Genomic DNA, 14,790 nt, shown 5'->3' on the forward strand with positions numbered 1-14,790 from the left:
TCCCAGGAAGAGCTTTTGGTGGAATCCTTAGTATAACTTATTGATTCCTGAGAAAACTTCAAAGCAGAATAACTAGAGGAAACGACTTAAAGATTCTGGATAAAATGTTTGAAAAAAAAAAAATCCCTCGGCCATACCCATATCAATGACTGCTCAGAATACTTCCCGAAAGAAACCCGTCATGATTTCTGAATTTTGCTGGAATATTTCGTACGAATTATAACTGGAATTCCTCTTAAATATTTATTTCTCCCGGTACTTAAATATTGAATATTCTTCTCTTCCTTTCTGCGATTATTGCCAGAAAATCGCGAAAAGATTCTCCCTCACAGCCACAGCATTCGAAAAAAATATAATCACATATTGACAAGTCTAAAAACATGCGAAGAAATATCGGTTTGACCAACTTGGGGGCGGAGTCAATGTTGGTCAAACCGTCTGAGCGTCTGTGGGCTGCATAAGTGGTGAAATTTCATTCCTAATCGTGCACTCGTCGAGTAAAGCCGCCTTTCACTTATACTCCGTGTTGCGCTATCAGCAATCTTTTTTCCCACACAGTTGTGGTTTTTTGATTCCAACCAAGTAACGCGAGTTCTTACGTGCACCGCAGGAAGAAGCCATCCACAGCATACTTCTGTGTTCAGCGTAGTTCAGTATTCTCAAAAAGATTGCTCCGACCATTGCATTGCATGCTTCGCGTTACATTCCTATCGTTAAACAAAATCTACAAACCCTTCTGGTAAATTCAAGAAGTGGTGGAAATACCAAAAAGGCTTCACCTCCAGGTTTTAAATACTCAACTAGAGACTTTCCGTCCCTTCCGGGAACATCTAAAACCCCAGTTGTTCCAGTATGTTGCCCAAAAACTCCACAAACAAGTCAGCAGGAGCATAGTGATGCTTCTTGAAAAATGACTCTTTCTGCGTTAGTGGATTTCATCTTCGAAATGTTTGAAGTCTCACCCACAGTAACAAGCCTTTCTTTAGTGAAACCTTTTCTTAAGCAACTAGCTTTAAAGTGGCCGATTCTTGACTCGTTCATATCATTCGATGGATAATTTAACCAACGAGGTCGGATATGATCGAAGTGCTACAGTGGAATTGTAGAAGTATTTTAAAAATTATGGACGCGTTTAAATTTTTAGTTCATAGCACACGCTGTGACGCATTTGCTCTTTGTGAAACATGGCTTACTTCAGATAAAGATATCAATTTCCACGATTTCAATATTATTCGTTTGGATCGAGGGGCTCCAATCCTTTTATAGAATTGACTTCTCCTCGATAACAGGCATCGAAATAGTTGCATCACGGTGCTCCCCTGACCGTTATTATCAGAAAAAAAATCTCCATCAAATCTGTGCTCACTAGTTGTTTTTTATAGCTAAGCTGTATGTCTGGGCAAGATTTAAAAAAAAAAATCGTAGGGCCCGTTTTGAAGTTACGCCCATTTTGATTGTATAAGTCCACAAATTCAAAGGAAATCTGAGATATTTCAACGGATTTTTATTGTCCGTGATTATCAGAAGAATATTTAATATGGAGATTTATATCTTCAAAATTTGATTCAAAGTAGGTGTTTTTGGTTATTTTTGTAATTTCTCGGCGAAGTTTTGAATAAGAAAATCGTCGAAATTTTGAATTACGCCCTTTTTTGAGTGTAACTATTAAAATCACCAATTTCAAATAGATTAATTAGGCATTCTAATACCGGTAAACATGTTCAAATGTTTTAATTTTTACATGCGGCCATGCCAAACATTATTTTTTTTCACGTGCCGTCAAAGTATTTCACAATTGACTGATTTTGCATAGGCTCAAATGATATAAGGCATTACGGAGCCAATTTTATCATGTAACCAAATTAGTTTATATTCAACAATATTCTTGATAGTTTGGTGAAGCAATGAACTCAATTCAGATTATTTAACATGCAATTCATGTTGTATATCGAAGCGCAAGTTGACGTCAATACTTTCGGACTTGAGTTTTCGGTTATGAGTGGAAATGAAAAAAAAAAGTGCAAAGTATAATATATCCGTTTTTATTTTGCTTAATGGAATTTAAAAGATTTACAGAGCTTGATTTTGAATGTTTGTCTTTGTCACCAATGAAAGGTTTGTTTAGAAAAGTATGATTTGTTTTCGTTTAACTTCACTAATTATAGCAGCGGGTGTGTCTTTACTACACAGGCACAGTTTGCGATGGAAAAAATGGAAGTTTACAGATAAATCATATTTTTTATAGTAGATAGATTAGCAGGTAACCAACCACAGAGCAATTAAAGATTTTTCGTTAACCCGTATAGGCCTGAGTAAAAGAAAAATTTCTGAAGCTCTCACCACTCAACGAGTATTTCACGAATTTAAATTGTTTTTTTTTGTCAGTATACTGGAACACATGTAGTTTCTAGAAGTGGCCAAAGGATCTCGGCAATATTCATGTGGCCGGAGTTATTTAGGTGGGTCACTGGGTCAGGTCGGCTGTGTGGGAAGGAATTGACCACCAGAGCAGAGAATAACACAGGGAATCGATTACTGCGTGGAGAAATTGTGATTCGGAGAAAATTAACTCGCGACGACGTGAGTTGCGTTTACAAACGTGTTTACTTTAATGATCGATTGAGAGGTAACAACGGAAATAACAAAAGGTGGATTTACACTTTATTTTCAGTTCAGTGGATCAGCGCCCCTGTGGTAAAAAGATACTTACGTTCAACACTCCTCCTCGCTGAGCTACTGAACGAATCTATCTCTGTTTACCTTAGCCAGCCCAAGGTTGGCTACGTATTGGTTAATCTTCTGTGGTCCCAATGGCTTGGTGAATATGTCGGCCATCATCCTATCGGTTGGACAGTAGGCCAGCTGAATCCCTCCTTTCGAGCACAAATCCTTCGCATGATGTTGTCTAGTATCGATGTGCTTGCTGCGTTTGTTTTGCCGATCGAGGGAAACAAAATCGATACAACTACGGTTGTCTTTGTTGATCTTCGTCGGTTGTCGCTGCTCGGCTCCTAACTCACACAATAAGCGACGCAACCACACTGCTTCCTGTGCCGCTTCCCGACTAAGGGTACAAAACAAAATTATATCAGAATATGTTATTATGTTATAAGTTTTTTTCGAACATAAGTTGTTACAAACTTGATGCAGGATGTTGTTAAAATAACAAAAATTATAACAAAAAGTGTATGAATAGTAAAAAAAATAATAATAATAATAATAATAAAATGTGTTTTAATTCTATCAAAAACATATCAAACCAAGTTATAATGTTTGATACAAATTATCAAAATTATGATACTGTTCGATATACGATAATATTCTATATTATTGAAATGCATAATTATCTATTTATGTTGTTATAAAGTTGTTAAAAATGAACAAAAAGATATCTTAAAGGGAAATAAAACACATCATGTTATATTTCTGTTTTATTGTGTTCTATGGATAACGGAGCCTAATTAAATTATATCATAATATGATATGCATATCACATTCTGATAAAATTTTATTATATTTTTGTTACAAGCCTCTAGTCGGGTTCTGACAGAGCGACCTACTCAGCTTCCATGGTGGACATTGATACGCAGTTCTGTTTTCTACTGCCCCAGCTGATCGCCGCACCACCTAGCATGGACACAAATCCACTTGTGGACTTACGATCCGAGGTATCTCCAGCCCAGTCTGCGTCGCTGTATCCAGTCAGTGTCAATCCATCTCCACGCTTGAGCCCAAGTCGCAAAACCAAATCTCCCGTTCCGATCAGGTATCGAACGACGCGTTTGAGTTCGACCCAATCACGCTGCGTAGGACGGCTGCTACTACGACTGAGAATCGACACGGCTGCAGCAATGTCTGGTCTGGTGTTAGTGGCTAAGTACAATAACGCACCAACAAGACTGTGGTATTGCACGTTATCAGCCAGTGGTTCACTGTCAGCCTGCTTCATGTACCCTGCGTCTAGAGGGTATTTCGATGTCTTGGCCTTGTCCAGTCCATGGCGTTCCGCGATTTCGTTAATAAACGCTTTCTGGCTTCGCGAATAGAATCCATCGCTGCTCTTCTCAACCTTGATGCCTAGGAACTGACTTATCGGCCCCAATGACGAGATTTCAAAATGCTTACTTAATTGATTCTCCAAGAGATCCATCTGACGCTCATCACCACTAACCACGACAATGTCATCCACATATATTAAGAGATAAATCCACTCACCATTGTCCAACTGTTTCGCAAACAGGCAAGCGTCCGAATCTGATTGCTTAAATCCTAATCTCAACAATACTTTCTTCATGGTAGCATTCCAGACATGAACTGCCTGTTTGAGTCCATACAAACTTCGGTGCAGTTTGCACACCAGCTCCTCCTTACCGGGTACCGCGTATCCCGGGGGCTGCCGCATATAGAGTTCTTCGCTCAGTCTTCCATTTAGGTACGCATTTTTCATATCAATGTGACGAACTTGAAGCTTCTTGTGCCCTGCTAGCGCCAGGAGCACCCTGAACGTCGACGGCATAGAAACCGGCGCAAACACTTCACTAAAGTCACTGCCGTACCGTTGTCCAAATCCCTGAGCAACGAGCCTCGCTTTGTGGCACACCACGTGTCCACTAGAGTCCTTTTTCTTCTTAAAGACCCATTTTGACCCTATTGCTTGTCGCCCTTTCGGTAGTTCAACTAACGACCACGTACCCTTCGACAACAGCGATTTATATTCATCGTTCATCGCTTTTTTCCACTTATCACTACACGCACTATTCACAGCTTCACGGTAGTTCTTCGGTTCCGGATCGTCCATCTTCACAACACCGACTACAAAATCCTGATATCTTGCCGGCAGCACTCCTGCATTTCCGCGCTGAGGTCTACCTGGCTCCGCTTGATCTTCATCGGGGTCTTCGGCATCAGCACCATAGAAAACATCATAGTCGAAATCTTCCTCCACAAAACCTTCACATTCCGATTCTTCGTCGATGCTTTCATTCTCTGCGGAAACCGATTCGATAGACACGAGTCGATCCGTGTTCTTCTGCGGAACAACTTCCGCATTCGCAGGCTTTTGATCCTTCGCTCCAGCTGGTAACTTCTCCTGCAGTTGTGATCCGAGTTCAAGGAACTTGGTATCCCGACTAATAACGATCTTATTCGTCTGCTTGTCCAAAAAAAAAACGATACGCTTTGGAGCCACAAGCATATCCAACGAACAAGAGCTTACTCGCTCGGCTGTCTAGCTTCACTCGTTTTGCGTCCGGAATGTAGACGAATGCCTCACACCCAAACACTTTCAGGCGGTTTAAATCAGGTTTCTCTCCATAGTTCCATCGGTTTCTCACCATAGTTCCATCGGCGTCTTCGCTACTGACCGTGAGGGTAAACGATTCTGAATGTAAGCTGCAGTAGCTATTGCTTCTCCCCAATACTTCTTATCCAAGTTCGCATCAAGAAGCATGCATACCGCCATCTCCTGCAGGTAGCGATTGCGCCTCTCGGCTACGCCGTTCTGTTGTGGCGCGTATCCTGCCGTCAGCTGCATCTGAATGCCCTCTTCCCGATAAAACTGTTCAAGCTCACGGTTGACGAACTCGCCGCCACGATCAGATCGTATAATCTGCGGCTTTCTCCCAAACTTGTTCTCAACCATCCTAACGAAACTCATGATGCAGTGTTTCGCTTCAGATTTATCAGTAAGCAAATACATTATGACAGGCCTGCCCAACCTTTTTTAATCTCGGGCCAAATATCAGAAAATATATTTTGAGGCGGGCCAAACTTTTTAATGCAACTTTTTTTTTGCAGCATCAAATAAAAGAGATAAAAATTCCAATTAAAGAAATTGAAAATAGATATTTGCCTCACTGATAATATTGTCGAAGATTCTGTGAGAATTGTGCGTATAATTACGTGCAGCCCAGCACTCTTTTTAAAAAATCCCTAATCCTATGAGAATGATTTCCAGAATTAAAAAAAAAAATCTCAGAATTCTATCAAAAATTTTCATAGGATTCTGTCAGAATCTCATCTAGTATTATTTGATAATTCTCTTCAGAGTTTTCTTAGAATGAATTCCCGGATGTGAAAGATTGTCCTTAGGATTCCTTCAGAACCCCACCCAAAACTTAATATAAAATCCTGTTTTAGACTTCAAATTCAGTCTGTCCTGCTTAGAATTCTGTTAGAAATTAACTAAGGATTGTGTGAAAACCTTTCACAGGATAATGTCCTGGTTTCAGTAATAAACCTGCCTAGGATTTCGTATACGAAAAGTTTTGAGAAATTTTGCTCTACATTTGGTAAGAATCCTGCCCAAGTTTGCCGTTAAGGTAAAGATGAATCGAAACCAAACCTCGGGATTTCAATAGCACAAATCTGGAAAACCAGACAACCGAGTGACCAGTGATTAGTTCTCTTGATTTGTGCCCTTGAAAATTCGAGGTTTGGCTTCGATTCATCTTCATTTTAAATTTATGTGAGCACCCTGTATTAAATTTTATAATTTATTAATCTGCCTTTGAATCTGCTTAATATTTGTCATAATCGTTCTTCAGTATAAAATTCATGCTCAGGAGTTTGCGACAATCTACCAAATGATTCAAACTTGATATAAATTTAGTTTTGTTCATTTATTGGTGAAGAAAGTTATTGCCTAGTTTTCTTATTCGTCAAAAATGTTGGCTAATTTTTTGAAATTGAAGCTGTTTTACACATATAAGAAAGCAAGCATATTTAGAAGGATCACAAAACTTTGGTGAATAATATTCATGATGAAATAGCTTAAAATTGAAGAATCTATAATTGTAATAATTAGCCTTGGAATGCTGAAATATCTAGTTGGTTGTGTTACAAGAGGGCCAGATATGAGAAGGAGCTTGAAACTCTTCGCGGGCCGCACAAAATGAGGTGGCGGGCCGAATGCGGCCAGCGGGCCGTACGTTGGGCAGGCCTGCATTATGACATACCTGCTGAAGTAATCGATGAGGGTTAGAAAGTACCTCTTACCGCCGGGTGTCACATTGCTCATTGGACCGCACAGATCCATCGGCAATCGTGAATGAGCGTGTTGACTCAACGTATTTTGACAGCTACTAAAGGTACGCTGCATTTTTGTTTATCTTACACGAAAATACTCACACAGATAAAATAGTTATGAAAATTCTTCAGATTTGTACTGAAATCGGAATATAAATTCAATTTATTCAATCGGATTGTTTAGGGGTATCCAGGTTTTCACATATCATGATTCTACGTTATAAATTGAGCCAGAATCCAAAATTTCATATTCTTCCGTGCCCTGGAACTACTTTTAAAATACATTTGAAGTTAGTATGGAAATCGCTTTTGAATCATTGCTCGGCAAATGTTACTACGGGACGAGCTGACATTATGTAAATTGAAATGCCATTGAGTCTACGGATTTAAATCTTCATTAATAATTTATAACGTCGCTTAAATTTCACCATCAAAATGTCGAATTGTCATGTCCCGACATGCAAAAGCAAATTATATTTGAAGAAACCCTAAAACAGAACGATATAAAACGGTTACGTTCCATAGATTTCCAACGATCAATGTGCAGAGAAACCGATGGCTAACATTTTTGCGATAAAACTTGAAAACAAATACCACGAACCTTTTCGTTTGTTCCAAGCACTTCTGAGAATCAGATAGCAGGACCATAGCGGAAGAAAATAAAGAAAATCCTGATGTAAGATTTGAACAACTATCGAAAGGTTAATTACACTGAACAATAAACAACAAGCAAATGCACCTTGTGTTATTTATTTTATTATACCTATCTTAAATATCGAAAGGGTCGATCGAAAATCTTCCAAAAACAGCTTTAAACTTTTCAGTATACTCAACTCAAAACCGACCTCAATGTCACTCCCACTCCTTTGTATTTGGGCCACTTATGTGAACTAGACATTCGATCAAATTTCAGAAATTATATCGGATTCAATTCCTGCATTCCGTACAATAAGGCCTTTCTATGTACATTTAGTATATATATTCTTGTATGTAAAATAAAAAAACAAATTGCACGGCTAGTTATTTCTGAGGGAGGTAATGGGTTTGATGAGAAACATGGGAAATACTCATCATAAATAGAACAAATGCATTGAATAACCTTCTAATCGGATACGTTACAAAGTATTCTGGTAAGCCATCGATATTTCGTTATCCTAAATACCTAAATTTACTTAAATTGCATTAAAATATAACAAACGCTATACAAATCCAGAAAAAGTTCATAACTATTTACTAATACTAATGCACAGTCGTGAATAGCATACCTTCTATAGCTTTCAATATACTTAGGTGCAATGAGAATATATACCGAGGTGAGGAAGACGACATTTAGTGTGCGTGACATCCGTGTACGGTGCAAAATGTTTCACAACTACAAGCGGGCGAGCTCCCATAAGAAGCCATGTAAATTAGTGACGTAGTTATTTTTGTTTACGTTTTTTCTCTTTACTAATACATAGCCATTGCTTCTTCTTCCACACCTTAGTATATATTCTCATTGACTTAGGTGTTGACTAACCCTGACATTCCTACCCCCATCATCATCATCATTGTGGAAAAATGACAGCTACTGATGTTTGTTTGTTTGGCTTCTTTTTTGTTTTCGTCTATCTTTTCATCATCCATTTGTATTTACTTTCATGTTCTGCTTGGACGAGCTTGGTCATTACAGAAAAAAAAACCGTAGCTTCTCGGTAGGAGGCAAACTATCCTGCAAAATTTTGGTAGTTTTGGTAACAATTTTCATCAATTTGTTCAATCACGAGTTATAACGCGATTTAATACGTTAATTTTTCTTCTGTGGTCAAATTGTAATTGTATTGAAAGCGAGCCATGTATATCGTATAACCAAATCGGCCAAAGCGTCCCGGACATATACCTAGCAAGACTGACTTGTTTATGAACGCCAGTGAAAGCGATACCAAATAAAGGATTCTCAGGATAGTGATTCAAGTGTACAATAGTCCTGAAGATGATCACTAGAAGGAAATCGGTATACGATTCGCATTTAGCTCAACAGCAGCCACAGCGGAAAGAAGATACCAGTAATCCGGCTCGAACGGGTGTTCCGGATGGTAGAAAAACTCCAGGCCCAAGTAAGTTTTTCTATTGCTTTGATTTTAAATACATTTTTCATGTTTTTCTTATTGCAGGAACATCACAGCCACGGAAGAATGCAAGAATCCCGCATAGAAGGATTTCAGAGGCAGCTCCCGGCATGCCACAAAACGGTGCCCACCAAACTCATGTTCTCCAAAATGGTTTGGATGCGGATGATATACCGAAATTTAAAGGGTATCGCATCATTGAAATTGATCACTTCCTTCAATGGGCAGCTTACTCACAATTTATGCACTCGAAGCACTGTCCGGGAGGTCTGTTGAAGCCGTACCAGGAGTATGTGAGCGGATGTTATTCCACCTTCGCAATGAAATGCAGCAAGTGTTCAGCGATCATTACGAGATCTTCCGAAAATTACATCCATCACAATAAGCTAATGAACCGCCTGGTAAAAGGTACCGTTCAAATGAGCAAAGATTACGATGAGATGAGTAATTTCATGGAATCGCTCGAAATTCCATTTGTCACTAGAGAAGAGTTCACCACAATCAAGTCACAAATGCAGTTGAACTCTTCTCTGGAAGATCAATCCTCGCTACAAAAAGCGGTGGAAGAGCTGGAGCGTGCGTCTGTGGCTTCGAAAAGAAAACGCCACGGTAGTTGTAAGTATCACTACGAGGTGCTGAAGGTCTACCTGAACAAAAAGATGCGCAAGATCGAAGAAAACCTACAGCTCTCGGTGAATGACTCTGTGGCATTGGCTGTGAATGCACACCTGAAAAATGTCGCCCACGTTCAATTGGTGTAAGTACGGGTCTCGCGGGGTTGGTAGCAGCTTTTTTGTCTCTAAAAGCTTGGAAATGTGCTTTAAGAAATGTTTAGTCAAAACCTTTGGGTAATCCTATGTATCTCCTGGTATCTGTTTGGTATTTGTTTGTTTTCTTGTTTCTAGTTTGGTCTCTTTAAGTTCCTATCTTTATGACCGTCAATCGCTACCAACCCTGGGGCCCTGAGCCTGGCGTATAAGACTCGTATTCACAGAAAATGATGATTTTATTCCCTCAGGTCCAACAGTTCAAATGGCTCATGTCCCAGCGGAAGCAACGCCACAGCGTCCACGAGTAGTGAAAGCAATCGATTCGGAGCGGGCTTTTCCAACGGTCCACCTGCTGCCAAAGGTAACACGTTTAATCACCACTAAATATGCCCATTTCTAATTTTATCTTGTGAGATCCGACTGTCTCGACTTAATATTCTTTGCCGTTGAAATTCGCAAAGCAGTTCGGTTTTCTGTCGACATGGAGAAGGAATACGAGCGGCTTTTCTCGTTGATCGTTTTATTAGCTTAGACGATTTGTTTCATTTGTAATGCAAATTCTTTCAAGTATCTTTATTTCAAAATTTGAGTTGGTTTAAGTGGCTATTTGGCATAATCGCCATTAGGTATAACTGGGATTCAACCATAGTTATGCCTTTTTTTTAATCTACTGTTCTTCATTTTATACCAAATGACCATAATGCTAAATGGCCCTTGGTCATTTGTGCAATTATGTCAGTTGACGATCTTTGAATGTATTTGGTTTATTATTCGTTTGTATTTGTTTTTTTTTTTACAAAAACATAGTATGCCTACACTGCCCATAAACGCATAATTGTCCCATGTGAATAGAAAATCCCGCAAACATGGGAACTGACATGCGTTTATGGGCAGTACACATGCATTGCCTGATTTGCTCTCTGTTAAGCCAGGTTGAAACAAAAGCTTAACTTAACAAACAGAAGCTTAATTGAAATTGAGTGGGCTATTTTTCTCAATTATGAGTTTTTTAAGTGAATTTTCCAACTCTCCGAATCGAATTAATGTCAAGCAATAAAAAATACGACAAAAACCCATTAACTAATCTTAGCAATACAATCGAAAAAAGCAGTTACTCGAGCGTCCTATTGGGTAATAAGTAGCCAAATGTCCTGTTTCCTTAAAGTTAGATATAATGGTATTTTATTTGCCAAAACCATTGTACTCAATTTGTCTGCCATTTTTTCCGTTTTTGGGAAATGTAAGTATACTTTTGAACTCGTTAAAATTCGTCTAGTAATAGTGATCTACTACAATCTTAGTTTTTTTTTAAACCAGAAAATTCCTCAGGATTTGCTTTCCAAAAGATTTTGTACAAGTCGTTAGTGATGTTAAGCCGATAATTTATATGCATTATGAAATTACCACAATGCATGTATTCTGGTAAAGTAGTGCAAACGGAAAAAAAAAACATGTATGCAAGTCTTGTTCCATTTATTTCTTTGATATATTGTCACCGTGATAGATCTTAGTTTACTTTATGTTAGCTGTGACTTAGATTGATATGAATAAATTAGCATAACATAATACAATTGGGCAGTTGATTGATCCGAAATTCATTAGGTACATACCTGTATGACTAGCATTACGAAATTTATTACCAACTTGTAGCCGGTAGGTCCATCTTCGCATTGCGTGGTTTCTCACTTGGAATTGTTTCTTCCGTCTACTCGTCGAAAGCCAGCAGAAGAATCAACGTCTTATGCAGGCCGAAATTAATATTCTTTGGCAAATTGCGAGCCGTAATTCGATTACGGTACATGTCAAACGCTAACATCATCACTTCTTCTATCGTCACCTGTAACCATGTTTATACTTCTGTTAGGTAGAACTGATAGTCAAGTTCTTCCTCGTGCACTCCCTTATCAGATCTGTATGCCAGATCTTTGCATTGCAATGTTGAACGGTACATTATTAAGTGTTTAACAAACTAATTAGGCTGACCCGTCCAACGCTAGTTGGTCCAAACAAGTATTCAGATTCGAATTCATGAGGTTAACCCTTTCTTTCCCACAGCTTTGTTCGACAATTTAACTATCAAAATGGCGTTTCTAAAAGTGCTCGAACAAAAGTTGTTCCAAATAAGCTATATTATTCAAAATCACAATAAAAAAATTTGATTGTTTTTCAATAGTGAGTTGATTGTTTTCCAATAGTTTGACCCTTAGGTCACTTATTTTGATGTTTGATGAAACAAATGAGCGTATAAATTTATTCCAATCATTATTGAGCTATTCGTACCAATTCGGTTTAGCTAGCGTTCGTTGAAAATCGGTGGATCACCTGTGCTACCATGGGAAAGAGAGGGTTAATCCTACTTCTCCAGTGAGTCTTTTCTTGTAGATGAGGCATATGAGGCTACAACCGATGGACATTTCTTCGTGTCCTCATCAGGTATCAGGTATCAGAAGGCCGGCTCCAAAGGCACGTTCCCCGCCATTTGGAGGATTTGTGCCATCGCCATATTTGAGCCTATTTCATCATCTACCCGATGGGAGAGGAAAGGGAAGGGAAAGATGGGAGGAAATAGGAGTGGGGTCCCTTGAAGAGGGAAGATCGCATAAGCGAAATGAGAGCATGTAGCTCCATACCACAATGGGTTCGAACAGCGCCCTAAAAAGGGCACTGCAAAACGCATGAGCGTAAAGAGAGCCTATAGCTCATTACCGCAGCGGGTTTAGAATAACAGAATGTCCTGAAGATTCAGGCTTCTGAATTCAGTTTCACTTAATAAATGAAATAAACCAAAACCAAAACCACTTAATAAATGAAATAAACCAAATAATTGGAATCGCATTTGCGCAAAAACTGGACAGTTGCATATCAGGTGATACGAAGTTCCATAATCGGAGTCACAACTATCACACACAAATGACTCAACACGCTGAATATTTGTCATGTGATGGTTGAGTCGGCAGTGGCCTGTCAACGCTCTGACCAAGAGACTGCAATTCTGCTTTGACAGATTTGTTAAATAATTCGCCACCCTTGGAGATGGCTCAGTAATGTACAATTTTGTTTGACGATACGACTCCAAACTATTCCAATATTGCTTGTGCTGAATTGCCGCCCTAGAATTAATCTGAAGCTTCACCCAGCACTTCGAAATTGGAATAGCCGGCTCAGGGCCAATAAAGTGATGCGATGCCCTATCGCGAGCTAGCTCATCAGCCAATTCATTTCCAGCGATGGAAGAATGGCCAGGTACCCATACAAGGTTTACAGAGTTGACTGAATTCAGTTCCTCAATTTGAGTTCGACATGCGATAACGAGCTTCGACCTTGAGTTGGCCGAAGCAAGAGCTTTTATAGCAGCCTGACTATCTGACATACTTTACAAACAGCCAGACGTCCACTTCTCCTGTGAAGGGAGTTGTGTAGAAAATTTACCTATAAGCAAAGTGACAAGTAATTATGAGATCACTCGAAGCAAGGACAATAGTGTCACAACTCACCGGAAGTGGAAACATCCGAAATACTAGGATTTCCAATGGACGGAGAGAATCCATGGAATTTGGTCACAACCAATTCCCAGTGTATGTAGCGATGATCAGATAATGATTCATCATCTGATACATGCCAATTCGTCAACTTGTGACTGATTCTGTTCGAGCAGAGCATCATGTCTAACACTTCTTCTCTAGGAGATACCATGAAGGTTGGGCGATTCCCTAAAATAAGTAATCCAAGATTTGAACTACTTAAGCACTTTATCAGACTGGAGCTTCTCAAATTTATAGCTGAACTGCTCCAGATGATGTGATGAGTATCAGCATCACTGCCCACAAGGAGGCAGAAGGCCTTTTCATAGGCAGTGAACGACAACTCGTTTGAAATCATCCATTGGGGATGGTTCATCATGTGGTAAATACACCTCATAACGAAAGACGTCCATGATTCGTGGCCGTACAGAGCTACCGGAAGAATTAGAGTCTTGTACAACGCGAGTTTGGTCTTCGTCTGTAAGCTGTGGGACTTTAGCTGGTTACGAAGTCCGTAAAAAGCCCTACTCGCAGCTGCAATACGCCTTTTAACCTTGCGGGTAACATCATTATCGCAAGACACTAGAGTTCCAAGGTACACAAATTCTTCAACTACTTCAAAAATATCACCACCTATCACCACCTCACTACCAACATCTCCTATGGGCCCACGATGTCTACCAGCGACCATGTACTTTGTCTTCGTGGTATTGATAATGAGCCCAATTCGCGTTGTCTCCCTTTTAAATGGCACGTATGCCTCTTCCACGGCTCGGCGATCAATCCCGATTATGTCGATATCGTCCGCAAAACCAAGGAGCATATACGAACGTGTGATAATAGTGGCATTCCTATGCACGCAAGCTCTCCTTATTGCTCCTTCTAACGCTATGTTGAACAATAGGTTTGAAAGTGCATCGCCCTGCTTCAATCCGTCTAAGGTTACGAAGGATGTGGAAATCTCATCCGCAACACGTATACTTGATTTCGATCCTTCCAACGTTGCACGAATCAGTCTAATCAGCTTCGTCGGAAAGCCATGTTCCATCATTATTTCCCACAACTCGTTTCTTTTAACTGAATCGTACGCCGCCTTGAAATCAATGAACAGATGATGAGTCTGCAAGTTGTACTCCCGGAATTTATCGAGGATCTGTCGCAGGGTAAACATTTGATCCGACGTCGATCGGCCCTCACGAAAACCAGCTTGGTATTCGCCGACGAAGGACTCTTCAAGTGGTCTCAATCTGTTGAACAGAATACGTGACATTATTTTGTACGCCGAATTGAGGAGTGTTATTCCTCGGTAATTGGCGCACTCCAATCTATGCCCTTTTTTGAAGAGAGGGCAAATGAGGCCATCCA

The 14,790-nt window shown here is 39.7% G+C and overlaps 1 protein-coding gene across 2 annotated transcripts in view; it reads left to right on the plus strand.

Moving 5' to 3' along the window:
- The first annotated feature begins 8,650 nt into the window (after nt 1–8,650).
- The window catches only part of LOC5571168 (zinc finger protein 2 homolog), a 51,513-nt gene continuing 45,373 nt past the window's right edge, over nt 8,651–14,790 (plus strand). The window contains exons 1-4 of one of the 2 annotated variants that reach the window (XM_021855021.1): nt 8,651–8,750; nt 8,854–9,122; nt 9,180–9,891; nt 10,153–10,265. In XM_021855021.1, the coding sequence (XP_021710713.1) occupies nt 8,999–9,122; nt 9,180–9,891; nt 10,153–10,265 (949 nt within the window). In that variant the 5' untranslated portion in view covers nt 8,651–8,750; nt 8,854–8,998. Of the gene's footprint in view, nt 8,760–8,853; nt 9,123–9,179; nt 9,892–10,152; nt 10,266–14,790 lie in introns of both variants that reach the window. The other variant, XM_021855020.1, reaches the window with a different exon arrangement.

Source organism: Aedes aegypti, chromosome 3 (genome assembly GCF_002204515.2).
Source record: "Aedes aegypti strain LVP_AGWG chromosome 3, AaegL5.0 Primary Assembly, whole genome shotgun sequence".
Taxonomy (NCBI): Eukaryota; Metazoa; Arthropoda; class Insecta; order Diptera; family Culicidae; genus Aedes; species Aedes aegypti.